The following is a 27,887-nucleotide window of genomic DNA, read 5'->3' as shown; positions in this document are numbered from 1 at the left end:
ACGTCATGGGATGACGTCGGGAGCCCGGGAGGGAGGAGGAGCGCTCCCCCCTCCCCAGCCAGTGGCTCCCGCTGCAGCTTGCTTAGCCCAGCCTCCTGCTTTCCCGCCCCCCCCTTTCTGTAAAGCGAGCCCCCCACGCCTAGCAGGAGCTATATAAGGCGGAACGAGGCAGTCGAGGGGGGCAGCGCAGCCGAGCGGAGCCCAGGAGAGGAGAGACAGAGAGAGAGAGAGAGAGAGCCTGAGCGAGAGACGGGGAAGCAAGCAGGAAGAAGCCACCGGTGCGTCGGGACGGGAACGCAGGTGTTCGGAGCACCCGAGCTGGAGCCCTGCAGCCGCTAGTCATGTACCGCTCCACCAAGGGCGCCTCCAAGGCGCGCCGCGACCAGATCAACGCTGAGATCCGGAACCTCAAGGAGCTCCTGCCTCTAGCTGAAGCGGACAAGGTCCGGCTCTCCTACCTGCACATTATGAGTCTTGCTTGCATCTACACTCGCAAGGGCGTCTTCTTCGCTGGAGGTGAGCAAACTGGGGCTGCCAGAGACCAGAGCTGGCGGGCACCGGGGACAGTGGAGCTGAGGGAACCAGCAGGGACTGATGCATGTCTAGGGCAGCGTGGCGGCGAGCTGGGGAGAGACGGGACTTGGGGAACTCAGGTCTTCCTACTTTTCCTCCTGAGCTCTGTTCAGACCTCACCTTAGTTCTGGTAAGAGCCTGGATAGTGTCCCTGCTGCCAGATATATGGGAATAAGAAAGCCAGGACAGAATGGCCCCAGTTCCCACAGCGTAGAGGCACTCCAGGAACCCGAGGAGGGAAGCCCGGGAAGTTGCAGGGATGGAGTCACCCAAACCGGGGCAAGCGTGGCCACTGTTTTCTACGTTGAAAAGGCTCTTCAGCAGCCTTTGAGGCGCTGTCCGCGGTGCTGACCGCATCACCGTGTTGAGAGGCGCTGCCCGCGGTGCTGAACTCCCGGTTGTCTTTTGAGCGCTGTCCGAGGGTCTGAAATTCAGGGCCAGCAAAGACCCAGCTCCGACTTAGAAGTCAAAGGGCTGGCTGGCTAGGGAAATCCAGCAACAGGTTCCTTGGGCAAGAGCTGTGGGTAGCGGGTCAACAGGTGTGTGCAGAGGCAGGTTCATGAGAAATTCCTCTGGATTTTCTGAAACTCAGTGCACGCCTTCCTTACTTATGATTTGCTTCCCAGTTTTACTCCTGACCCACCATATCTTCTTACCCTGCAGGCACTCCTCTGGCGGGCCCCACAGGGCTTCTCTCATCTCAAGAGCTTGAAGACATAGTGGCCGCACTACCTGGATTTCTACTTGTGTTCACAGCTGAGGGGAAGCTGCTATATCTGTCTGAGAGTGTGAGCGAACATCTGGGCCACTCCATGGTGAGTGCTGAGGGTCCTCTTAGCTTGGGCTAGAGTACGTATGGGATACAATGAGCCTTCCACTTTTGAGAATCTGAGAATTACTGAGGCAGGAGAGGTTATACACTGCCAGATGCTATGTGCTAAGGATTCACTCTTGCTGCCATCACTAAATGTCATTTCATCTCTTCTTCACCTTTTTCCAGGTGGACCTCGTTGCCCAGGGTGACAGTATCTACGACATCATTGACCCAGCTGACCACCTAACTGTGCGCCAGCAACTCACCCTGCCCTCTGCCCTGGACACCGGTAAGAACTCCCTTTCTCCCTCTCTCAATCAAACCTCCTTCCTGCTTCCCTGCTCCTTTCCACCTGCTATCTCTCTCAACAACCCACCCTCTTATCAGATTTTCTCTTCATTTACCTAGATCGCCTCTTCCGCTGCCGCTTCAACACTTCCAAGTCCCTCAGGCGCCAGAGTGCAGGCAACAAACTGGTGCTTATTCGAGGCCGATTCCATGCTCATCCACCTGGAGCCTACTGGGCAGGAAACCCTGTTTTCACGGCTTTCTGTGCTCCACTGGAGCCAAGACCTCGCCCTGGCCCTGGCCCTGGCCCTGCCTCACTCTTCCTGGCCATGTTCCAGAGCCGTCATGCTAAGGACCTGGCCCTACTGGACATCTCTGAGAGGTAAGTCCAGAGCATTCAGACTCCAGGAAGAAAGCAAGCCAGAGATGAGGGGACCCTAGATTCTGGAGTCAGGAGCAGGGAGGATGGGGTGTAAGGGGGCAGAGAACCTGGGAGGGAGTGAGATGCCTGGGTATAAAGCAGAGAAAACAGAAAGCTGACCACACCCTTTCCACCTTCCCAGTGTCCTAATCTACCTGGGCTTTGAGCGCAGTGAACTGCTCTGTAAATCATGGTATGGACTGCTGCACCCCGAGGACCTGGCCCACGCTTCTGCTCAACACTACCGCCTGTGTGAGTGTCCAGAGAGGCTGGGGACAAGACAGGGTGCTGGGAAAGGTCACGGGAGACCCAACCAAGAAGGGCTGTGGTCAAGAATGATGCTGGGGAGATAACAGAGGCCAACAATTTTTGGATATTATAGAATGAACATTAGGATGAGGAGTTGAAGTGAGAATAGAGTCAGAACTGGGGGACTCCAAGTGGTGAGGTCAATGTGGGGAGCTGAGTGGTGCAGGTGAGGGTAGTCAGAAATGGAGATGTCATGGATACCCCAATTCAGTGGAAAGGTCAATAAGAGGGAAGTTTAGGTGGTGTCGCCTGATGGACATCCTAACTCTGCATCTCTTCTTTTCCTTCAGTGGCTGAGAGTGGAGATATTCAGGCAGAGATGGTGGTGAGACTGCAGGCCAAGCCTGGAGGCTGGGCATGGATTTATTGCCTGTTATACTCAGAAGGTCCAGAGGGCCCCATTACTGCTAATAACTACCCAATCAGGTGAGCTGCAAGGCAGGGGCTTGGAGGGCAACTGAGGTGGGCATGGAGGAGGTAAAAATCAGGAACTGCTCTGGGAAAGACCACCAGACCCTTACCGTCTGCCTCTTCTCTCCTCTCCAGTGACACAGAAGCCTGGAGCCTCCGCCAGCAGCTGAACTCTGAAAACACCCAGGCAGCCTATGTTCTGGGCACCCCAGCCATGCTGCCCTCATTCCCAGAGAACATCCTCTCTCAAGAGCAGTGTTCCAGCCCCAACCCACTCTTCCCCCCAGCCTTGGGAGCTCCCAGAAGCACCAATTTCCCTAGTGCTCCAGACCTGGGTGCTGCCTCAACATCAGAAGAGCTTCCTCAATCCCAGAAAGAGTTGGGCTTTAGTTACCTGGCATTCCCGTCTGGCCCTGAGCCTTCTCTTCAAGCAGACCTGAGCAAGGATCTTGTGTGCACTCCACCCTACACACCCCACCAGCCAGGAGGCTGTGCCTTCCTCTTCAGCCTCCACGAGCCCTTCCAGACCCACTTGTCCACTCCATCCAGCTCTCTCCAAGAACAGCTGACTCCAAGCACTGCCACCTTTTCTGATCAACTGACTCCAAGCAGTGCAACCTTCCCAGATCCACTGATGAGCCCACTTCAAGGCCAGATGACCGAAAGCTCAGCCAGAAGCTATGAAGATCAATTGACTCCCTGCACCTCTGCCTTCCCAGACCAGCTGCTTCCCAGCACTGCCACCTTCCCAGAGCCTCTGGGCAGTCCTGCCCATGAACAACTGACTCCTCCCAGCACAGCATTCCAAGCACACCTCAACAGCCCCAGCCAAACCTTCCCAGAACAACTGAGCCCCAATCCCACCAAGACTTACTTCACCCAGGAGGGATGCAGTTTTCTCTATGAGAAGTTGCCCCCAAGTCCTAGCAGCCCTGGTAATGGGGACTGCACGCTCCTGGCCCTAGCCCAGCTGCGGGGCCCCCTCTCTGTGGATGTCCCTCTGGTACCCGAAGGCCTGCTTACACCTGAGGCCTCTCCAGTCAAGCAGAGTTTCTTCCACTACTCTGAGAAGGAGCAGAATGAGATAGACCGCCTCATCCAGCAGATCAGCCAGTTGGCTCAGGGCATGGACAGGCCCTTCTCAGCTGAGGCTGGCACGGGCGGGCTAGAGCCACTTGGAGGTCTGGAGCCCCTGAATTCCAACCTGTCCCTGCCGGGGGCTGGTCCCCCTGTGCTCAGCCTGGACCTGAAACCCTGGAAATGCCAGGAGCTGGATTTCCTGGCTGACCCTGATAACATATTCCTGGAAGAGACGCCCGTGGAAGACATATTCATGGATCTCTCTACCCCAGACCCCAATGGGGAGTGGAGTTCAGGGGATCCTGAGGCAGCGGTCCCAGGAGGGGCCTCATCGCCTTGCAACAACCTGTCCCCAGAAGACCACAGCTTCCTGGAGGACCTGGCCACATATGAAACCGCCTTTGAGACAGGTGTCTCAGCATTCCCCTACGATGGGTTTACTGATGAGTTGCATCAACTCCAGAGCCAAGTTCAAGACAGCTTCCATGAAGGTAAGTCCAACCAAAATGTTGAGAAACTCAAGTCCCTGTTCTGCCAATGAGATGCTGGTGGAATTAGATGAGTAAACTCCCCTTTCTGTGCCTGAATTTTATTAATAGGATAACAACACCTGCTGCCCAGGGTAGCAGTGAGGATACGAACTAGTGAAAAACTTAGCATAGTTATTCTGGGCAAGTGGGCCTAGAGGGCAGGGGTCAGGGATGCAGTATAAAATGCAAGAGAATCCTTGGTAATGGCTTGTGCTTCTTAATTCTGTGAGGGACCTAGATCAGCTATCACCACCCATATTACAGATGAAGAAAACCAAGGTCCCAGAGTTAAAGAAACTTGCCTAAGGTCACATGACAAATTGATGGATGAGGGATTAGAGTTCTATCTCAGTATTCTTACTCCTTGAAGAGAATACAGGGCAAGAGTTTGTAGAAGTTTGGGAAAGGCAGAAAGTGAAAATTAGCCCCTGGCCCATTGGGGGCTCCTTGCTCATGGCTCCATCTTTTCCAAAACTACAGTTGTAGTTTCATTCCATCCACCCAAATTGCTCCCTTATCTTGCCGAGCCTCTGGTGATCACTCAGTCATTGGACCAACATATTTGAAGCCCATACTATGTGTCAACAGTACACCACATCTTCAATCTATCTTTCCTAATGGACTTACTGAATGTCATCTCTCTCTCTCTCTCTCTCTCTCTCTCTCTCTGCAGATGGAAGTGGAGGGGAACCAACGTTTTGAATAAGTCTGTGACTTAACGTCGTCAAGTATGGCATATTGTCATCAAGACGTGGAGCCGCTCTCCACCCCCCCCGGGACAGTTGGGGGGATTCTGGGGGCCAGAGGGGGATATATCTGATTCCCTAGGCCCTGCAGGATTTTGGGGGGGGGGAGGTGGGAGGGCAGGGGAGGGGAGCTTCTTTTTAAAATTTAGAGACTTCAAGCAATCTCAGTTTCCATTTCAATCTGTATTCACTCGTAGTGAGTTTCCTTGAATGGGATTTTCAAGCGGAGAATGGGGGAGTCTCACTTCCCCACTCCCCGCACTACCCCATGGGCCTGGGCCAGTTCTCCACTCCTGGGGGCCAAGCCACCCCTGGGCCTTGGTGGGGGAAAGGCAGCGCCCACCTGGGCCAGCCTGTGCCCCGAGGGGCTCTTGACACCCACGTAGAATTCTCTACACACCAGTAACGGGATTTCAATTCCGATGGACTCTGCCGCCCTGGCGGCCCTTCTTGTGACTTTTGCGCCCCGCGCCTGGGGTGGGGGGCGCGAAGAGACGCTACGTTCCTTTCCGATGGAGGAAGGCAGACCTGCCGCTGTCACACGTGTGCTTGCACGAGTGCGTGTACCTGGTGCGGGACTCACCCGGCTGCCAGACTGCCTGGGCCTGCCCAGGTGGCCACTTCGTGGTGCTGCGGTGACTTTGTAGCCAACTTTATAATAAAGTCCAGTTTGCCTTTTTGGTACTGCTGGTGTCATGTACTGTTGTGGAAAGGGAAGGGTGGGGATCTGAGAAGGTTGGGAACTCGGGTGTCAGGAGATAAAGTCTGGATCTGCTGACAGCCCTGGTGTTTCTTCATTCACTTATGCACTCATTCATTCCTTCACTTGACATGGGCATACAGTGTGTGGCCCACTCCGTGCTAGAAGCTGGAGAGTTTGGAGCTGAAACACTTGCCTTCAAGATGCTTTGGTGTAAAATATTAGAGGGTATTGGAGTCTCCTCCCTGCTCTAGGCTTGCAGCGCTCACAACGTGGGAGGGAGGAGAAGGGCTGGGGATGGGTAGGGGATTCAGCTTGGCATTTTCCTGCACATTGATCTGAAATTTCAGACATGAGTCTCTTCCTTCTGTCTTGTCCTGCAGGGAAGCGACTTCCCTTTGGGGCCCTGGATCTTCTCATTGGAGATGATGCCCATCTGGGTAATCTCTGCATGGGGCTTTCAGTGGACACTTTTACATCCTCTATTCATTGCAATAAAGCCTCTAGGCAGGCATATTAGCACCATTTCACAGATGAAGAAACTGATGATCTCAGGTAAAAAATGATTTGCCCCTACCATTGGTGGGAGGCATGGGTAGGCAACATACTCGCATCATCTACATCTGAGTTCTGGGTTGTTCCCTCTGTTCCCAAAGCCAGTGAATCACCATCTCAAATCGTCCCATCCCAGATGACCTGAGAAAGTCAGGTTTGGGCTGGACCAGGTGCCCCTTCTCCTCCTCCAGGTCTACAAGCTAGAGAAGACCCCCAAATTTTGAGCAGAATAAAACTGACTGGGTCAAGAGAAGAACTTGGTGGGGGTAGGAGAATGAAAATTAGGGGACAGAAAGAGGTGGATTCAAATCCCATGTCCAACCACGATTTGCTGTGTCAGACCTGAGCCTCAGTTTCTTCACAGGTAAAATAGGACTGAAAGCAAAAAAAACAAAAAAAAGGTACTCACCCCTCCAAGATGCTACTAGAATTTGATTGGGTCTTTCTAAGCCGAGGAGCACAGAACAGACATAAGTTATTAAAGTGAATTAGAAGGCACTGTTAACCACCAAGTCTCAGAGAAGTTTCTTTCTCAAGGAGAGGAAGGAAACTCCAATCTTCCCCCAGTGAAATATGGGACTGGACTCCCGTAGCTGAGATCATGACACTGAGAGTCACCTAAATTCTGTCTCATTCCAAACCCTCCAGCTCCAGGGCCATGCCCTTGAGAGGGTCCCACAAGAAGGAAGACATTCTAGGGACCTGTCACCCCTTTTCCACCTTGGATGGATCCTTGGGTGAAACACGGATAAAGCATTGCCCTCTTCTTTCCTGTGGCTCTGTTCTCCAACTTGGACAGAAGAAGTGAACCATAAGCCCTGGGAGGACCCAGTCTTAGCTCCACTCCTCTGCTGGCACGGTACACGGGGATGAGCACACGACAGACACACCAGAAATATTAGATTGAGAGGGACCATTTCTGAAGTTCAGCCCAAGGATTTGAGTCAAAAGTCACCAGTTTCTACCACAAAAACTTGCTCCTGAGTTCCCCAGAAGGCAAAAGGTTCTAGCTCTCAGCTTCGAATCTTAAGGGAATATGTAACCTCAAGACACGCTTGAGCCCCATCTAAAAACCTCCCTGGTGGTCATCAAAAAGGAAAGAGAAGTCTGAGAATCTGTGAACAGCTGAAAGGAGCCTAAGAAAAATGACAACGAAATACACAGGGATATTCTGGATGGGATCTTGGAACAGAAAAAGGAGAGGTTTAAAAAAAAAGAGAGAAATCTGAATAAATTATGGAATTTAGTTAATAATAATGTATCCATATAGCCTCATTAATTGTGACAAGTGTACCAGTAAGTGTAAGACGTTAATAACAGGGGAAATTATAGTCATGGAGTATATTTAACATTTCCATAAATCTAAATCTATTCTGAAACTAAACGTTTCTTTAAAAGTTCAACCAAATAAAGGAGAATCTAAAAAATTAAAATATGTGACAAAAAAGAAGCACTTCACAGGAGGTTTCTGGTGGTGGTGGGTGACAGTGGACTGTGCATTTTGATGAGGAGGCACCAGAGATCACTCAGAACCAGAGAGAGAGGCGGGCACGTCCAGCGCAGAGAAAAAAAAAAAATTAGAAAGCGAGTTGCTCCGCCTGCTGGACAGAGAAGGATCTGCTTCTGTTCCTCTCTCTGCCAAGGTCCCCGTGGCTCAGAGCGCCACAGCTAAGAACAAATGGATAAACTGAGGCTGGGAGAGAGGAAAGAGGTCGCCCAACGGCACTCTCAGAGTCACTGCGGAAGCCAGCTCCACTCTCAGTCAGTTCCCTCCCCCCACCAATACTAACTCTTCCCTGAGAGCAGAATGTAAGAGAAGGGGTTCAAGTTTGGGGATCATAAGGACTGTGCTCAAGGGCTTCATTTTTCCATGTGATAAATATTTACAATACCTGCATGTGCCAGAAGCTGTTCTGTGTGCTGGGGACGGCAGCAGCACACAAGAAAGACAAGGTCCCTGGGCTCACAGAGCTCACATTCTAGTTGCGAGGAGACAACAGAAAAAGTAAACAAGCAGCCTAAAAAGAGTATACAATATGTACAGTAAGAGAAAGAACCAGAGTGCTGTGACGAAGAGCCATAGCTCTAGTTTAGAGTCTTCTAACTTGAGTGGGGTGTCAGAAAAAACTTTACGCGGAGAAAATATTGGAGCGCCTGGCTGGCTCGGTCCACAGAGCATCCAATTCTTGATCTCGGGGTTGTGAGTTCAAGCCCCACATTGACTGTAGAGATTGCTTGAAAATAAAATCTTTTTTTTTTTAAAAAAAAGGAATAACAAGGAAATCAGCGTGGCTGGATCGAGGTCAACAATATGAGGGAAAAGATTACTTCAAACATTTTAAGAAACTCAGACTTGATTTCATGTGCATTAGGAATCCATTGAGTAGACTTGAGCAGGGGAAGGATATGGTATGATTACATGTTTAAGCCATCCTTCTGGAAGTTGTGTGGAGAACATAGAAACAACAAAAAGTAGATGAACTCAATTTTCAGAGAGAAAAGAGCCCTTCGTGTGTGAGTTGATGAGCACATCATCTTCTTCCCTGGAAAAAATTTCCTGTTCTGAGTGCAGGCTGATTTGTTTAGTGGGAAGAGGGAATCCTTGGGCAGTGAATTTTTGGGGTGGCCATGAGGGGCTGGTGTAATGGATTGGAAATTGGATGTGCCCCCAAATGCATGGCCTTTCCCCCCATGGAGTAGTTGCTAAATTCCAGACTGAGATGAAAGCTAAAAGGCAAAGATAGTCCCCCATAGTCTCGTGGTGCTAAAGGGGAAAGACCCCCATGATGTCAACCCATCAAGACATATACCTGATTTCCCATCCAAATGCTAACCAGGCCCGACCCTGCTTAGCTTCTGAGATCAGATGATAGTGGGCACGTTCAGGGTGGTATGGCCATAGACTAGACATATACCAGATTCTAAACCCGCATGGGGAGGAATGCTAAGCTCAAATACTGTGAGGGGCAGAATGAAATTCTCCCAGCCTTTCAGGATTGAAGAAAAGTAGGTCTTTCAAATTGCAAAGGCAATTCAGTGGAGGAAGAATAATATTTTCAACAAATGGCACGAATTAGGTATCCTTGGGGGTGGGGAGAGGGGAGAGGGAGAGCCCCAAGCAAAGCCTCCCATCTTATACAAAAACTAACTCGAAATGGGTCACAGACTTAAATGTAACACATAATTATACTCCGGGTATGGTTTAAGAGGACACGGCCATAGTAAATAAAGTCTTTATGGTGTGGACAGAGAGCTAAACAAAATTAAACGAAACAACAACACATAAAATATAAAACTTGTAGAAGAAAACACAAAAGAAAATCTTAGGCATCAGGGGCTTGGCGAAGAGTTCTTAGTCATGACACCAAAAATATGATCCATAAAAGAAAAAAAAATGTTAAATTGAACTTTGTTGAAATTAAAAGTGTTTGCTTTGTGAAGGATCTTGCTCAGAGGATAAAAAGACAAGCCACCCAGTGGGAGACAATATCTGTGAACCACATATCTGATAAAGGACTCCTATCTAAAACTCTTGAGACATACAGTAAAAAACCAAACAATCCATTAAAAAATGAAAAAAAAATGACATGAAGAGACATTTTCCCATAGAACATGTATGTATAGTAAATAAGTATGTGAAAAGATATTAACACTAACCATTAGGAAAACATAAATTAATATCACAGTGAGATATCATTAACCACCTGTCAGAACAACTACATAAGAACAAGAATTATGGTAATATCAAGTGCTGGTAAGAATGCAGAGAAACTAGGGGCGCCTGGGTGGCGCAGTCGGTTAAGCGTCCGACTTCAGCCAGGTCACGATCTCGCGGCCCGTGAGTTCGAGCCCCGCGTCGGGCTCTGGGTTGATGGCTCGGAGCCTGGAGCCTGTTTCCCATTCTGTGTCTCCCTCTCTCTGCCCCTCCCCCGTTCATGCTCTGTCTCTCTCTGTCCCAAAAATAAATAAACGTTGAAAAAAAAAATTTATAAAAAAAAAAAAAAGAATGCAGAGAAACTAGATCACTCACATATTGCTGGTTGGAATGTAAAATGATACAGTTACTCTGGAAAGAAATTTTGCAGTTTCCTTTTCCTTCCTTCCTTCCTTCCTTCCTCCTTTCCAAAAGAGCATGTGCAAGCAGGGGAGGGGCAGAGAGAGAGGGAGAGAGATTCTCAAGCATGCTCCATGCTCAGCCCGGAGCCCGATGCAGGGCTCGATGACATCGTCACCACCATGAGATCGTGACCTGAGCTGAAATCGAGAGTCAGATGCTGTCAACCAACTGAGCCACCCAGGCAACCCAAACGTTGTAGTCTCACAAAACTAAACATACTATACCACCTAGCAATTGCACTCTTGGGCATTCGTTCAAAGGAATGAAAATTCGGTCTTCCAGGAATGATCATAACAGTTTTATTTGTGATAGCAAAAATGTGGAAACAACAAAATACGTTTCAACAGATGAATGATTAACCGACCGTGGTACATCCACACCTTGGGATACTGCTCAGCAATACAAAAGAATGAATTACTGGTACACACAACAGCTGGCACGAATCATAAAGGTATTATGCTGAGTAAGGGGGAAAAAAAACCACCTATGGTGACATAGGCCAACCCTGAAAGTGTGGTGGGTGTTAATTACTAAGAGCTGGGAATCTTTGGAGACAGTTTCAGAAGGTGGCTACCATATCAACTAGCGCTGTTACAAGAACATCTAAAACATAAGGATAGAAAAAGGTTGCAATGATGGAAAAAAAGAGTAGTCATACCAATGCTAACCAAAAGAGAGATTGATGTTGGCATATTTAATAACAGCCACAGGAGAGTTTAAGACAAAAAGCATTAGAAGACTTAAAGAGTGAGTGGAAGATGAAATAGAGACACTACTTTTGCACAATTCTTATAGGTTTTACAGTGAAAGAAAACAGAGAAATGGGACAGTGGCTAAAGGGAGATGTGAAGCCAGAGAAGTAGCTTTTTTTTTTTTTTTAAATAATACTGGAGTATGCGTATTTGCTCAAGAAAACAACCCAGGAATAATAACAGCTACCATTTATTGAAAACTTGCAATATGCTAGTCATTGTTCTGAGGGCTTTACATGCATTAATTCATTTAATCTTCACAACAATCTGTTCAGGTAAGCACTATTTTCCCTGTCGTATAGACGAGCCTAAGGTACAGAGTAGTTAAGTAACTTGCCCAAGACCACACAGTGAAGAAGCACGGAGCTCCTGTGTAGCCTGAGCCATTCCACATTACTGCATCTGGGAGAAACTAGTGACAGAGAGGGTGGTGGTACAGGAAGTGAAAGAGGGCCACCAGCAGAGGTGGAGCGATTTGTCTCTGATGGAACGAAAAAACTCCATTCTTACAGACAGGAAGAAGTGAAGGACGGTAGGTTTGTAGACTTGGCCAAAGTTGTGGGAGTTTTCCATCTGGTGGCTTTTATTTCCTCAAGTGAAGTAAGGGGCCACGTGTGACCCTGGGCAAGCACTTGACACCCAGGCTTCATTTTCTTCACCTACAAAATGGAGATACAGGCACCTACATCATATGATTCCTAAAGAAATGAAAACTGAAGGGCAACTCAACCACCTCGCTTCGAAGACTTCACCTGAAGGGAAATCACCTGAGATGGGCCACACTGGGTTTCATTCCGTTTTTCCAACATCACAAGCTTCTCTCCAGACCGTCAGGGTGGGCTAAGTCTTGCTGCTGTAACAAACCCCAAAATACCAGATTTAAACCAGCAGCGTCCAAACCAATTTGTCAATAAATTTCATAAAAAAATAAAAATAAATAAAGAGAAAAAAAAAAAGAAAAAAAAGAAAAAAAAATAAACTAGCAGCGTCCATTTCTTGCTCACAGAAGGACTGCCACGGGTACAGGCAAAGCTTCAGTGCAGCTGCCCCCCGGGTGTCTCAGCACGTATCTCCCCATCCACATCAACATGGGCTTATGCCTGCTGTAGCAGGGGGAGACAGCACTGCAGAGCCTCACGGTCTAGTAAATAATTCTGCCCACATGACTCCTGCTCACATTTCACTGGCCAAAGCAAGTCAAACAGCCTCATTTAATTTCAAAAGGCAGCTTTAGTACAATGCCCAAGGTGAGAGGAAGAGCGGAAATATGCCAACAACCACATGATTTCAGAAGCGGATCCTTCCCTAGTTGGGCCTCAGATGAGACCACAGCCCCAGCCAGCACTTCAATTGCAGCTTTGTGAGACCCTGAAGCAGAGAACCCAGCTAAGCCATGCCCAGACTCCTGATGTACAGAAATGGACACAGTGTTTTAAGCCACTAGGTGTGCGATAATATCATCATGCAGTGATAGGTAACAGACACAGCTCTGCCTGAGACCCCATGCTGAACTCACCCCCAGCTGTCCCAGTCATCCTTCAGGTCTTGCCTTCAACCCCTCTAGCTTAAAATCACCTCCCCTGAGAACTCTTCACTGAATCTCCAGGCTTGGCTGTACCCCTTGTACACTCTCCCAGCCTGTCATACCTCTCCTTTGTCACGGTAGTAATTGTAACTAATTTTTTTGTGGGTAATTATTATTAAATGCCATCTCTGAAGGGAGAAAATGTCTGTCATATTTATTCTTGTGTCCTCAGTTCCAGGAGTGCCAAAAAAGCAGTGCCTGACACGTAAGCCGCTCAAAACTGTTATCCAAATGATGTTCATCACAAGGCTGCATGCATACATATTTTTTTTAAGTTTATTTATTTTAAGAGAGAGAGCACACATATACGTGAGCAGGGGAGGGGCAGAGAGAGGAGAGAAAGAATCCCAAACAGGCTCCATACTGTCAGCACGGAGCCCGATGCAGGGCTCAATCTGATGAACTGTGAGATCATGACCTGAGCTGAAATCAAAAGTCAGATGCTTAACTGACTGAACCACCTAGGCACCCCTGTATACTAGGGAGTCATTAAAATACTAGGGAGTCATTAAAAATCACTTGAGGAAAAGAATTCATAACAGAAAATGTTTTTTATAAATGTCTATTTATTATTTTGAGTGAGAGAGAGTGGAGGAGGGGCAGAGAGAGAGAATCTCTTAACCAACTGAGCCACCCAGGCGCCCTAGAGAGAGAGAATCTCAAGCAGGCTTCGTGCTGTCAGCGCAGAGCCCGATGCAGGCTTGATGTCACAAACCACAAGATCATGACCTGAGCTGAAATCAAGAGTTGGACACTTCACCAGCTGAGCTACCCAGGCGCCCCCAGAAAATATTCTTAGTTGCCAAGTTAGAAGTAAAAGTAGAATCAAACAGTATCCAGGATATGACCCCAACTTTTTTTTAAGTTTATTTTGAGAGAGAGAGAGAGAGAGAGAGAGAGAGAGAGAGACCTGGGGAGGGGCAGAGAGAGTGAGACAGAGAATCCCAAGCAGGCCCTGCACTGTCAGCATAGAGCCTGAGACGGGGCTCAAGCTCGCCAACTGTGAGATCACGACCTGAGCCGAAATTAAGAGTTGGACGCTTAACCGACTGAGCCACCAGGTGCCCTGCCAATTTCTTAAGTAGTCTTATATATAAATACATACACAAAGAAAACAGTGGAAAAGATAAACACCAAAATACCGGCAGGAGTCTCATCGGGGCGGTGGGATTACATGAGGGTTTCAGTCCTATTTTCCCATGCTTTCCAAACCTCAGGGTAAAAGGGGGTGCCTAGCGCCTAACATGCTTGGTAAACGTGAATCCCGTTCCTGCCCTGACTCCTCCTCTCGCTGACAGGACAGGAATCCTCGGCGTTCTGGATAGCGAGGAAAGCAAAAGGCCAGGGGCTTCCCAAAGACCTCCCTCAACGTGGGCGGGTACCCACTGAAGCTCTGCTTCTTCTGTAGGTCTGCAGCCCTTAACTCCACCGTGGTTCACTTTCAGCTAACACCGGACCCAGGCCAGGGGTCAGCTTAGGAGAGGGGCCCGAAGCAGTGCCTGGGACCTGAGGTGCTCTTTGCAGTGACTCTGCTCGGCGCCGAGTCCCCACAGCAGGCCGTTTCTGTTGAGGTGGCAAGTCTCCAAGGAGAGAAGAGAGATTTCTGACGGCGGCACGAGATACCTCTGCTGCGTCTGTACACCCAAGTCTCGGCTTCCATGGCCCCCACCTGTTCTCCCGGCCCCGGGGAGGAGAAAACACAGATTTCGAATCGGAAGCCAGGAGCTCTAACTCCTCCCTTTGCCACCGATTCAAAACCTGGGCAAGGTGCTCTGCTTGGCTGAGCATTGGATTCCACGGCATGTAGGAAGACCCTCCTTCCTTAGGGTAGATGAGGTCTGTCCATGTTGGCGACTGTCAGCATTGGTCCCTGTCCCCTGGGGTCCCAAGACAGAAATTGAGAGTGGGTGACACAGGATGTTTATTTAGGCTTGAGCCCTTGATACTGTCATACATAAAAAATATATAATTTAAAGTCAGGGAAATAACAATCAGATTGGTGTCACCTCCCTGCCTCCCCTTTGGCACAGCTTTTCCAACTGGCCTCCATTCCAGCTGTTCCCTTCAAAATCCTGGAGGGTAGGAGACAGGGGTCACTTCTTGGCAGCTTCCGCCTGGGCTGCCAAATCTGCCTCTTTCTGGGCAGCCAGGAATGCGGCTCGCTCCTTCTGGAAAGCTGCCAACTCTTCTGAACTGAGGCTGCAGGTGCAGAAAAACAGATGGTGAGTGGCCAGTCACCTTTGGGGAGCTTACCAGGGCCCATGGCACTGTCTCAGCACACTTTCTCCCTTCCTGGACTCCCCAGCCTCCACCCCTTTGCCACCCCACTCCCACCCCCCACCTCTGCCTTTTATTCCCTCCTTAAAGCCCCACTAGTCCTTTGAGGTCACGGCTATCCCCCAGTCCAGATCAACTGCCCCTTCCTCTGTGCCCATGAACACTTTGTACAAAGAAGTCAGCTGGCTGTGCACACATGCCTCCCCGCAAGCAGGGGTCAGATTGACTCGTCTCTGTACTCCTAGTAAAAGTAAAGATTTGAGAAAAGTCAAGCCCATCCCTGTACCATGCTTAACCTCACTTCTCTTAGGAAACAACCATCAGCCTCAGCATGGGACGCAAACCAGCAAGAGGCCCATAAAGGACCAAGTACTGACCCTGCTGTTGCCCGAGCCAGAGGCCCTTCCATTCAACATCTCACTCAAAGAAACAATTCCTGAGGTCATCCCAAGCTCTAGGAGGAGGCCCCCTCTGGCCTCTGGATCAAGTCTGAACTAGAGACAGCTATAGACAGCCCTCGGCCTTCCCAGCGGGTCCATCTGCCTCACCTCTCTTCCTATTCCCCACTTTGCTTCTAGCATCGTATACCAGATCACATTGCACTTCTTTGCTTCACTTTTTCACCTTCTGTCCTTCACAGGGATCTTTCCCCCATCCGTGACCTCTTTTTCCAAGTCTCTGCTTAGATGTCACCTCCTCTATGAAGTCCTCGTTGACACTCCAGGCAAAACCAGGGGCTCTACTCTCCGTTCTCAAGACACCTGTAGTTACTTTTGTCAACAGTGACTGTTCAGCAGCCTAATGTTCCATTTATGCATCTGCCTCCAGCTCTGAACTGAACTCAGGAGCGGGACCAAGCATGGCTGTCGCGTTCCTAGCTGTATTTAATGTCCAGAACGATATCTAACACGTAACAGGCATTTAATATTCATGTTCCAAATAGATGAATAAGGCTCCCCACTCCTAAGAAGTCTAAGGTCCTTGACTCAGAAGCTGACCCTCCCACTGTAATGGGCCCTCTCAGCTTTGCCCCAGAGTCCAGAATTTTCCAAGCCCTCCCCTCCCATTGCACCTTCCCGGGACACGCACTCCTTCACCACACGAATGCCCAGGGAACGGGCAGAGCCAATGATGGAGCGAACAACAGAGGACAGGGGCACATCCTGCAGGGCGAAGGCGTCGTCCTGAGCTTTAACTCGGGCAATCTCATACACATGCTTCAAGGTCACCAGGCCTGCCACCTCCTTCCCTGGGAGGAAGAAACAAGTAGACCTTCAGGTGCCCCTGCTTCCTTCCAGAGCCCCCAGACTCCCGGGAGCCCACCCTGACCCTTACCTGTCTGCCGGGCCCCCTTCTCAATCCCAGCAGCTGCTTTCAGGAAGTAGGAAACAGTGGGTTGTCCGATCTTGATCTCAAATGTCCTGTCAGGCTTAATGGAAAAAGACATATATGAGAATATGTCTCCTGCCTCCCCTAACCCCTAGTGCCCTGGCCCAGAGAACTTCTAACTTCTATCCGCCGCTTCCCTTGATTCACCTCCTGATGGTGTCCATCTAACAGACCACAAAACCACAGGGAAAATATATCTGTAGCAAACAGCTTTGTCACTTCTAGTCCAGGCCCAACTCTGCTCTAAAAGCCCCAGTGAGGGGCGCCTGGGTGGCTTCGTTTGTCAAGGGTCCGACTTCAGCTCAGGTCATGATCTCACAGTTCAAGGGTTCAAGCCCCAAGTCAGGCTCTGTGCTGACAGCTCAGAGCCTGGAGCCTGCTCGGGATTCTCTGTTTCCCTCTCTCTGCCTCTACCCCACTCATGCTTTGTCTGTCTCTCAAAAACAAATAAATGTTAAAAAAAAAAAAAAAAAAAAAAAAAAGCCCAGTGGAATGGAGAGGCAAAGGAAGGAACTGCAATATGGTAGGACAGGCAGGCTCAGAAAAGATACGGCCTAGTCTCCACTGTGTTAATGGGGAAGGTGGGACTCGGTAAAAGCAGGAGACTCGCCCGAAGTTAGGAGCTGAGCACCAACCCCAAGTGACCAGCCCCAGGAACTAGGGAGAATAAGGAGGAAGAAAAGCCAACAGGATCAAGAGGTGATGGGGATTGGGGCGCCTGGGTGGCTCAGTTGGTTGAGCGGCCGACTTCGGCTCAGGTCACGATCTTGCGGTCCGTGAGTTCGAGCCCCGCGTCGGGCTCTGTGCTGACAGCTCAGAGCCTGGAGCCTGTTTCAGATTCTGTGTCTCCCTCTCTCTGACCCTCCCCTGTTCATGCTCTGTCTCTCCCTGTCTCAAAAATAAATAAAAACGTTAAAAAAAAAAAAATTAAAAAAAAAAAAAAAAAAAAAGACTGGCCTTTAAAAAAAAAAAAAAAAGAGGTGATGGGGATTAAGGCCAGCACTTGTCACAATAAGCGCCGGGTGATGTGGGGAGCTGTTGAATCACTGTTATTGTACACCCGAAACTAATGTAACACTGTGTGCTAACTGGAATTAAAATAAAAACTTAAAACCAAACAGGATCAGAGTCCCAACTGTGCACCTTCACATAAATCTTGGTGGGCAAAGGAATGCCTTCTTTGATGTCCTTTGTCTTCTCGTTGAACTCTTTGCAGAACTGGTTGATGGAAACGCCTCTCTGGGGGGCGGGGCATAGGCGTTAGTGTGGGAAGGGGCGGCCTCCTACCAGCCAGGAGGCTCTGTCCGTCCCTTCCCTCGTCTTCGCTTCATTACGGTTTCCATCCTCTTTTTGCCGCCCGGATTCAACTAACACTTTCCGCGCCGGATGATCTGTACGCATCATCCCTCCATCCTCACCACAGCCGGTGAGGAAGGACGGGGGAAGATGAGCCTCGAAGGACCCATGTAACGAACGCAAAGCCATTAAGCGTGTAGGTAGCAGAGCCGCGCTTTGCACCGAGGCCTCCCTGGCTCCAGAGCCCGCACCCTCCACCCGGGTACTAGCTCCCACCCCACGGCGCCTCCCGCTCCGCGTTCCGGCCACCGCTGCACCTGACCCAGGATGGGGCCTAGAGGGGGCCCAGACATGGCCTGGCCTGCCCGCACGATGGTCCGGATGACGCCACCAGCCTCGGGCTTCCTGAGAGCCCGAGTGGCCCGGTTCAGCTTCGACATGACGCGGGACTCCCGGCCTCAGTTCACCTCAGGGCAACAGCAAGAGCCACGGCTTCGGGCGCCGCCATCCTGGGTCAGAGGTCAAGGGTCCTCGCGTCAGGTGAAGCCAACAAAAAAAACAGCGTTGTTTCGGCCCTTCTACCCTCCAACCAGTAAAGCAAGGAGAGTAATATGAGGGAAAACACCTTTTAACTCGCCATCTGAAGATAGGGGAAGGACCCGAATGGCTCGGATACAGACATTCCGCCTGCAGAGCACATAGGCGGTGCCTCGGACAGCTAAACCGGAAGAGGAGGAGGAGGAGGAGGAGGAGGACCTTAATGCCCGCACAGCATTGTGGGCATGGTAGTTTTGACCGCTAATGCCGATCTCGCACGTTGCTAGGCTCTGAGGCGCCATCTGCTGGACACGATTATAATCCGTGGGTTTGAAAGGAACGGAGAGCTTCTCAGGCGTGGGAATCTCTTTATTTTCTGAGCCCGGTCGGTTCCTCACCAGTTGTTGAAAGGCACCATGGTGAAGAGTACAGACCCTGGAAGCATGCTGCCCGGTTGCTCCCCATGCTGGCCGTGGACTTGTTCGAGTTACTTAGGTTCAGTTTCCTCCCCCTGTACAACGGGGGTTATGATATGTAGACGCAGTTCTAGGGATTGTCGTGAGGGTTGAGTTAGGGAAGTATGTTAGAGCAATGCCCGGCACCTGGTGAGCATGCGCTATTGGCAGTACAATGAGGACAAAACCTTCACGGAGTTGTGAGGCTTAACAGGCCCAGAACATGTTTGATACATCATCTGTGCCCAATAAAATAAAAAAAGCCAGCATCTTATTTCGTCTTTTTTTTTTTTTTTTTTTTTTTTTTGAGCACTTGCTACGTTCCAGGCAGGGTGCTAAGCACTTTAAAGGCATTGTTATCTCATTTAATCCTCACAATGGCATGAGGTATATTATTTTATTATACCCCCTTTACAAATGAGAACACTGAAGCACAAAAATGAGGTCAAGAACACCTACTCTGAATGTGACAGGGCTGGGAAATGAATATTGGTATCACCTGACTCTAGACCTTGTGCCATTTACCACGACTATATTGCCTCATCTGGTAAAAGGAAATAATTTGGTTAAATCACATTGTGAATTGTGAGATGTTTTCTTATGAAGTTTGTTTGGACTTCCAATACTTAAATGTGATTGTTCCTGCCTCTGAAGTCTATCAAGTTCTTTATTAACACTCAACCTCATTAACCTTAGCAAGACTCTGGAATCACACTGGCTCTTGTTTTTTATTATTTTTATTATTTTTTTTATTTTTGAGAGCGAGGGTGCCCCTGGGGGAGGAGCGGGGGTCGGGGAGCGGGACAGAGGATCTGAGGCCAGCTCTGTGCTGACAGCAGCGAGCCCGATGAGGAGCTCAAACTCACCAACCGTGAGATCATGGCCTGAGCGGAAGTCAGAGGTTCAGCCCCCCAAGTGCCTTAAGCACCTTGGGCAAAATAATTTACTCACTAATAACACGGGGCTAATAACAGTACCAACCTCACAGAAAATTAGTTAATTTAGGTAAAGTACTTAGAAGAGAGCCTGGCCCAGAACAAGCCAGGGTAGGTATGATTTATCTCTGGGTGCCACACACTGCCCAGCCTTTGTTTACAGATTTATTTACAAATAAAGGTATGAATCCTTTCTAAATGAAGGAATCAGAAAACAGTTGGGCACAGCAGGTGCTCAGGGAGCCAAGAATGTAGCCTGGCATAAACTGGGCTTCATTGTCAGTTTCTACTTCTTGTCAATGAAAGGAGAATTTTGATTATTCCAGCTCTTACAGATTATAAAGAAGCAATTCCCTAGTCTAGCTTTGGAAATGTGCGAGGTCAGAGCGTTCAGTGGTGAAAGTGAGGTGCGACAGGTGAATGGGGGTCACATCGTGCAAGCCTTGTCAATCCTGTTAAGGTGTGTGGCTGTGAGTAGAGGTCATTGAAGAGTGTTAAGTGGTTGCGTTTTGAAAGGTGACCTTGGCTTGGGTATGTAGAGGGATTGGAGGAGGGCAAGGGTAGATGCAGGAAGACCCATTAGGCCAGGGCAGGAGGACAGTGGAAAGCCGTTGGTGGCTTGAGACCAATTCAAGAGATCCTTAGAAGCTAGAAATCTATTTTAGTCAATAAATGCTTGTGCAGCCTGTACTGTGTCCATTTTTATGAATAGTAACTCATGCAAACTTCATTACAATCCTGTGAGGTATAGGTGCTATTATCATCCCCACTTTACAGACTAGGAAACCGAAATTCAGACAGGTGAAGTCACTTGCACAAACTTACGCTACTAGAAAGTGGCAGAGTCAGAATTTGAACCCAGACCTTTGGCTCTAGTATCCCTGCACTTGACACTCCCTAGGCTGCCTTGTCAATTAACAGAACTTTGTGCCTGAGGGGTAAATTGTCGGGGGAGAGGGAGAGAGGCATCCAGGGTGATACTCAAGATTGTGGCATAGAGAGTTTGGGTAAATGAATGATAAGGTTCACGCTTAGTGTTGGCACACAGGTGCCGTAGGTGCAGACGGATGACTGTGAGTTGCGTTAGGGGGTGTAGTATAAGCCCTGACAGCTGGTTTGTCTTTTTTGTAATGTCAGTGCCTGACTTAAGCTTTGATTGCAGAGGTATCCACTTCAAGGAGATAACCATCTTTGAGATGGATGCCAGCCACGTTGCCAGCCACATGTCTAGATATAAAGAGCCAGGTCAAGGCCCCATCTCCCCCTGAGGCTCCTGTTTCAGAGATCAGATCTTGGTAACCGGGCATTTGGGCTGTTTGATTTCACTCTTTGGGTGCTTTCAATTCCAACTCTTTTCATTTTAAATTCACCAGTAAATAGTGAGCCTGTGAAACTCTAGGCCCCACCCTGGACCCCAGTAAAAGCAGAACCCAAGGTGCTCCCAACTTCTCTCTCTCCCTCCAGGTACTGACTGTGTGGTCCCAGGTATGGCATGTAATTTCCAGGACCTGTGAGTAATAAACCTTTTCTCCCCTCAAAGTTCCCTGATGGTTATTGCTGAGGGCATCTTGCATTCATAATAAAAACCGGAAGGGGCAGTCCAGCCACAACATTGGTTGTCAAGTAGCTGAGACCAGCACACAGCAGAGGTGCCTGCGGGCCATCCAGCTACAGAACCTGGTCTGGGAGGGAAGCCTGAGCATAGAGACTGATAGTCCTTGGGGCCAGGGCCGGGAGTGAGATCGCCCAAGGAGGAGAGAAGAGAAGTCAGCATTTAAAGAGGGGAAAGAAGAGAAGAGAGAGTGAGCAAAGGGAACCAAGAAGGAGCCGCCGCAGAGTTAGGAGGAGGCCAGGAGATAAGGCACCTGAACCTTCAGGAGAAAAGTTGGAGAAAAAGAAGTGAAGAAGTGGAAGCCAAGCTCAAACTGAGCCTGTGCCCAGCAGGAAATGAAAAAGCCTGGACAATCTGTTACAAGTAGGGGGCTTTATACTGTGACCCCCAAGCACATGGTCTAGAAAGATTCACTGGGCTGCAAGGAGAAGGAGAAAAGAGGGATGTGGAGTGACAGGGAGAGAGACTTAGGAGGTCCCATCTGCAAAGCCTGCAGCCAGCCCTCCAGGTTACTAATGGGCCCCAGAAAAGCAGTTAAGGCCAGGGGTTAGTGGGTAGTTAATCCCTTTCCCCAAGGAGGCAGCAAGACCTTAGGGAATAGCTGTGCAGTGACCAAGGCATGCTTGGCAGAAATGCCTGTGCCCTTGTGCAGCAAAAAGGCTCCTGTGTTTTCAAGTATGAAGGGGAAAGAGCAGAGAAGCCGCCAGCCCTAGAGGGAAAGGCTGACCAGGCAGAGGCCTTCTTAGGGTGGAGGTCCAGGTGGGCCATCTCACTGGGGACCCGTGTGAACAGACAGCATTGGGTGCCGGTTGTGTCCTGCTGGGATAAGGGGAAGGAACTCTTGAATTTCCACCAGTAGAAACAGAGATGAAGTTGAGTCAGAGAAAAGTAAAGTTCTGTATCTTTTTAAAAAAATTTTTTTAACGTTTATTTATTTTTGCAGGAGAGAAACACAAAGTGTGGGGGGTGGGGCAGAGAGAGAGGGAGACACAGAATCCGAAGCAGGCTCCAGGGTTTGAGCTGTCAGCACAGAGCCCGAACCGGGGCTTGAACTCACAAACTATGAGATCATGACCTGAGCCGAAGTTGGACGCTCAACTGACTGAGCCACCCAGGCGCCCCATAAAGCTCTGTATCTTACATGCAGGAAGATATGAACGGGGATCTGTACCTGTCACACAAACAATGCTCAGCCCTATTCCTGGCATCCTGGGAGCCCCCTGGAGATGCTGAGAAGGAAAGGCAGAGAAGGGGGAGGCAGAGGGAGAAGGAGCAGGCTGAGCTCCCTTCAGCTTTTTGATTGCAGATACAGGGAGTTAGGGACCTAGAAGTACCCACACACAGCTCACCCCTCTCCCTTAGCCCCCATGCTCAATCTGTCCCTAATCCCGCCCACTTATGTCCCCACAGCTCCCACCAATCCTGCCATCTCCTCAGTGACTGCCAGAGAGCAGGGCTGACATCCAGGTTCTGCCTCTACCGACACACACATTTCTCCTTGGCTGTGTGACTTGAGGCAAGTCTCTTCACCTGTCTGGCCTCAGTTTTCGTCGCTGTGAAATAAGAATAATAAGGTACCTACCACACAGGACTGTTGAGAGAATTTAACATGATTATCTGGGCAGGGTACTTAGCTCAGGCCTGGCTCGAGGGATATAATAAGCACTCTATGAAAGCCAACTTTTAGTATTGTCAGTTCAGACATCATCTTTTCCTGGCTGGACACTCAGGGCAGCCCCCACTATGGCCTCTCTGCCTCCATTCTTGCCCGTCTAGTCTTTCCTCTCCAACTCAGTCAGGGTCAGGCCCCTGTCTAAAACTTGTCAAGCTACAGCTTCTTTGCCCAGAGTCTGGGTCTTGGTCCATCTGAGACACTCCTTAAAGTTTAACTTTCTGGGATCTTCCTCCAGTGTCCCAGGAGATCTTGCTGAGACTCATCGCTCTACAAACCAAAGCTTGGTATGGGATCCAAGGCCCTGGACCTCTCCCCTGCCACCTCCTCCAACCTGATACTCCCTACCTCACCCTCTGACCAACCAGAGGGTGTAGGGTTCCCTGCTGCCCTGCATTTGCCTGTTCGTCCCCATTTGTAGATGTGCAGGCTTGGACACTCCTTCTCCCCTCTCCTCCTGACTCCTTCTACCTCCCTATCCCTCAGGAAGTCATGCCTGTTATGTGCTGAATTATCTTCCTTCCAAAGTAGTATCTTGGAGATCTAACTGCCAGTACCTCAGAATGGGACTGTGTTTGGAGATAAGGCCTTTAAAGAGGTAAGTAAGTTAAAATGAGGCTTTTAGGGTGGGCTCTCACCCAATCTGAATGATGTCCTCGTAAGAGGAGACCAGGGCACAGACATACACAGAGGAAAGACCATGTGAGGACACAGCAAGAAGGTGGCCCTCTGTAAGCCAAGAAGAGAGGCCTCAGGAGAAACCAGAGTTGCTAACATCTTGATCTTAGACAAGACTTTTTAAAGGCTAGCATTGTGGCCTATCAGTGGGTTATTAAATTGATTTCGTGAGTTCAGCCAACATTTTTAATGAAATAGAATAGAGGAGAAAACATAACCGAATACACTGCATGGAGTAAAGATATGTATTGTCCCATAACACTTGTGTTTTCCTTGTGTGCCTGTGTGTGTATATTGAATCACAATAAAAAAGTCTTCCTTACTAATACCCATCAAGAAAGAAAGAAAGAAAGAAAGAAAGAAAGAAAGAAGAAAAGAAAAAGGAAAAGAAAAGAAAAGAAAAGAAAAGAAAAGAAAGGAAAAGAAAAGAAAAAAGAAAAGAAAAGAAAAGAAAAGAAAAGAAAAGAAAAGAAAAGAAAAGAAAAGAAAAGAAAAAGCCACTGTAGTTTCAGCTGGAACAAGTCCCTGCCGGCTCAAATTGCAGACTGTAAGGGTTTGGTTGAACCAGCTCATCTTATTTTAAACATTTTTATTATAAAATATCATAAACAAATAGCTTATACAACATAAATATACAGTTTACCAAACTATTACAAAACAAGTACCCAGGTGATATCACTGCATCAAGAACCTGAACAGTACCCTGGACAGCACCCTGGATAGCACCCTAATGCTTCTTGTTGTGCCCCTTCCCAATTACAATCGACCCTTCTGATTTTTGTGCTATTGACTTCCTTGACTTTCTTTATTTTTATTTCTAACATTTCATTTCTCTTGATATACACCTAGGAATGAAGTTGCTGGCTCATGTGTAACTCTATGTTTAACTGCTTGAGGTGCTGCTGGACTGTTCCTAAGTAGCTGCACCATTTTACATTCCCGGGAGCAGGGTGTGAAGGTGCTGAATTCCCCACATCTGGATGATGATGCCTGCTTTTGTCCCACTCTATGGGTCATCCTTTCCTGTTTCTTTGTATGAATTATATATTTTTTTGTTGGAAACTGAAGATTTTAGTTAATATGTTGTAGCAACTCAGTACTAGTCCACTGCCTCCAGGGCTTGTTATTGTTATTTGTCTGTTTAGTGACTGGCTGGATTATTTTAGTGAAGTCTTTACCCTCCTCCCCACAGTCTAAATACAAAGCCTCTGTCATTGGTCCTCAGGAAGTGCAGCCTTGGGTATTCCTACCGTCACCCTGGGATGACAGTGGTTTGGGCAAGGCTCTCTTTGACTGACTCTTTCCCTGGCTACACCCAGCTGTTAAGCTCCATTCAATGCCAGCTGAGTCCTCTGTTGTTTTCTTTAAATTTTTTTTGTAATATTTATTTATTTTTGAGAGAGAGACACACACAGAGCATGAGCGGGTGAGGGGCAGACAGAGAGGGAGACACAGAATCTGAAGCAGGCTCCAGGTTCCGAGCTGTCAGCACAGAGCCTGACGCAGGGCTCAAACCCATGAACTGTGAGATCATGACTTGAGCAAAGTCAGGCTCTTAACCGACTGAGCCACCCAGGCGCTTCCTCTTTTGTTTTCAACAATGAATGTCCTGGGACCTAAATTGCTCCATAAACTGATCCAATCAAATTTGGATTCTTTGAAGGAATAGGATTTGTATCCCTGAATCTACCTGAGGGTTCAATCTTTTCTCGGCCCTCATTCCCACTTCCAACAGGGCCTCAAAGGCAGAGCTCAGCATCATAGGCCCTTCCTTCCTCTCTCCAAATCTTTCAGTCCAGAGAGTTCCTTGTTGTTGCTGTTGTTGTTTTCAGCATCTTTTCTGAAATAGATACACAAATATTCTTCCAAACTGCTTACGCTAGTCCCTTGTCTTCAGACACCTGAACCCAAGAATTGAAGAAATAAAGATTGTATCTTGTTCCTCTGTTACTTTTTTTCCCCCAATAGGGTCAAGATGTAGATTGAAGAGAAAGAAAGGAGGGGTTGATTTCAGAAAAGTACTGCAAATTTTTATCCCACCATAGGTAAGTGCTATTATTGTTCCCATTTTATAAATAAGGAAGATGAGATCTAGAGAGATTGAGAAGCTGGAGTTTTTGAGACAGAGCCAGAAGTCAAGGCTGGAAGCTGGGCACTTGTGTCTGTTGGCGGTGTCCCAACTCTCCCTTCCTCTCCCCTACCTAGACAATGCTGGGGCCAGGCCCTCCCCGGCTTTGGGAGGCCCCTTGTGGTCTGGCCATGCTCATCATGCAGCTCCGGTGCCAGCACACTAAACCACAGGAGAAATCTCTGCATCCTGCAGTACTCTGCAATCTCTCTCAGCCCTTCCTCCCTGCAGTCTGGTGTCAGATGGTAGCACTGGGGCTCTGATCAATCCTCAGCTATGTAGTTGTCTGGCTGTGTGACCTGGGGCAAGTATCTCTTCCCCCATCCCCTGAGCTTCAGTTTCCCCATCTGTGACCTGGGGATTCTGGTGGTTATTGAGCATGTGTTCATTGAGGGCCTGCTCTGGCAGGCAATGTGCTGGAAGCTGGGAATGCAAAGGGGAGTGAGACTGTCCCAGTGTCCCCGTGTCCCACAGTGGCTTGCCTACCTGGCATGGAGGTGGACATATTGCAGGCATTCAAGGAAGGGAGCTCTCCTGTGGTGCAGGATTTGCATGATTTGCTGCTGACAGCCCAGCAGTCCAGCCTCCTCTGTGGTGGCCTCTCAGGGAGCCTCTCTTTGATTAATGAGTGCCTTTGTCCCTAAAGGACAAGCTGCTGGCTGCCTTCATGTTTCATCTGGCTGCTAAGGCCCCCAAACAGTTGGCAAAGCAGTTGGTATCATGGACTATTTTTAGGTGGGGGAGTTAGTGGGGTGTGTGGATGTGGTGGGGCCCAGGGGGAGTCCAGGAGACAGGGAGCATCACAAGCAACAAGATGAGGGGAGAGCAGGAAGGATGCTCTCTCTCAGGAATGTGTGGGCAAATTTTCACATCTCCTTCATGACTGGGGCCAAAGACCACCTCCTCTGTACAGCCTTCCTTGATTTCTTCAATAAATGCACCAAAGACTCAGGTTGAGGGCTACCCTCTGGTCTTCCCCCAGCTCTTGGTTATGGTTCCAAACATACTGAGAAATAATGTGCCGTAGGGTTCTTATCTGATGCATCTCTGGGTCTCTCCTGCTCTGCACCTCTGAGTCCCATCCTGCCATTTCTCATCATAACAACAAGGTATAGAATAGAAGTTAGGAGTCCAGATTTTGGAGTCACACAGCTGAGACCTACTCTTGGCTCCTTTCTAGCAAGATAACCACGACCAAGTTAGGTTTGTACAACTGTTTCGTCATCTATAAAATGGGTGATTATCGTGCCTGCCTCCTAGAAATTAAAGAGCTTATCTTGCTCAAAGCACAGAGTATAATACCTGGCATAGATTGACAAATCTCTTGCAAGCCCAGGCCCAGAAGGAACTGCACCCACCCCAAAGCCCCTCTTGTGGCTTCTTGGGTATGATGTGCGTGCTAGCTGGAAGGAGGGAAGTGTTCCCGGACACCCCGGGGCCTAGAGGCAACCCAGCGAGAGACTGGAGGAGCGAGGCTAAAGACAAGGTCTTCGAATCTAGTCAATTGTAGCATTTTCCCTCAGCCTCCCTGCTAACGCACACCCCCTCCTCCGACTCTCTAGTATTTTCCTTCTCTCCTTCCCGCCCCCGCTTCTAATTCTGCAGCTACCCCAGGTGGGAAGACGGGTCTCGGGGTGACGGGCGTGGGGGGGGGGGGGGAGCAGGTGGATAGTCCCAGGCCCAAGGTGGGGTAAGGCGCCTCCCGCGCAGTGCAAAGGCTCCGGCTTGCGGTGGGGGAGGGGGCGCCCGTGTCTCCAGGAGAACCCGGAAGTCCCCAGAAATGAGGGCGGGGTCTGAGGGAGCCTGAACTGGGGGATGGGTCTCACAGATACCGGGGAGTCCCCGAACCGGTGAAGACGCGCTAGGGAGTTCCTGAGACGGAGTGTGGGCGGAGCTTCCCAGGGCCTGGGGGCGGGGCTGTGGAGGGGCGTGGTCTCCCACGAAGGGGCGGAGCTCTGTTGACTAGGGCTAAGCTTCGCCGCAAGAGGCGGAGTTTCGGGTGGGGCGGGGCTTTAAGGGGGCGGGGC

At 49.2% G+C, this 27,887-nt stretch overlaps 2 protein-coding genes across 5 annotated transcripts; one reads left to right on the top strand and one right to left on the bottom strand.

Annotated features, from left to right (window-relative positions):
• Nucleotides 1-128: 128 nt before the first annotated feature.
• On the top strand, nt 129-5,223 carry NPAS4 (neuronal PAS domain protein 4). 2 transcript variants are annotated; one of them, XM_047878996.1, is made up of 8 exons: nt 129-516; nt 1,237-1,388; nt 1,574-1,676; nt 1,796-2,057; nt 2,239-2,348; nt 2,696-2,831; nt 2,952-4,387; nt 5,100-5,223. In XM_047878996.1, the coding sequence occupies exons 1-8, from the start codon at nt 342-344 to the stop codon at nt 5,126-5,128; spliced, it is 2,403 nt and encodes an 800-aa protein (XP_047734952.1). In that variant the 5' UTR covers nt 129-341; the 3' UTR covers nt 5,129-5,223. The 2 variants fall into 2 exon arrangements, with proteins under 2 accessions (XP_047734952.1, XP_047734953.1); XM_047878997.1 differs by lacking the exons at nt 129-516; nt 1,237-1,388; nt 2,239-2,348 and having other exon boundaries at nt 1,591-1,676.
• A 9,562-nt stretch (nt 5,224-14,785) lies between these two features.
• On the bottom strand, nt 14,786-18,598 carry MRPL11 (mitochondrial ribosomal protein L11). 3 transcript variants are annotated; one of them, XM_047824210.1, is made up of 6 exons: nt 18,469-18,598; nt 18,161-18,352; nt 17,691-17,786; nt 16,494-16,587; nt 16,231-16,407; nt 14,786-15,080 (listed from the first exon to the last, which is right to left on the bottom strand). In XM_047824210.1, the coding sequence occupies exons 2-6, from the start codon at nt 18,281-18,283 to the stop codon at nt 14,884-14,886; spliced, it is 687 nt and encodes a 228-aa protein (XP_047680166.1). In that variant the 5' UTR covers nt 18,284-18,352; nt 18,469-18,598; the 3' UTR covers nt 14,786-14,883. The 3 variants fall into 3 exon arrangements, with proteins under 3 accessions (XP_047680166.1, XP_047680168.1, XP_047680167.1); XM_047824212.1 differs by having other exon boundaries at nt 16,248-16,407; XM_047824211.1 differs by lacking the exon at nt 17,691-17,786.
• Nucleotides 18,599-27,887: the final 9,289 nt, after the last annotated feature.

This window comes from Prionailurus viverrinus, chromosome D1 (assembly GCF_022837055.1).
Source record: "Prionailurus viverrinus isolate Anna chromosome D1, UM_Priviv_1.0, whole genome shotgun sequence".
Lineage (NCBI taxonomy): Eukaryota > Metazoa > Chordata > Mammalia > Carnivora > Felidae > Prionailurus > Prionailurus viverrinus.
The sequence above is the reverse complement of the archived record's forward strand: the minus strand, read 5'-3'. Positions and strand labels throughout refer to the sequence as shown.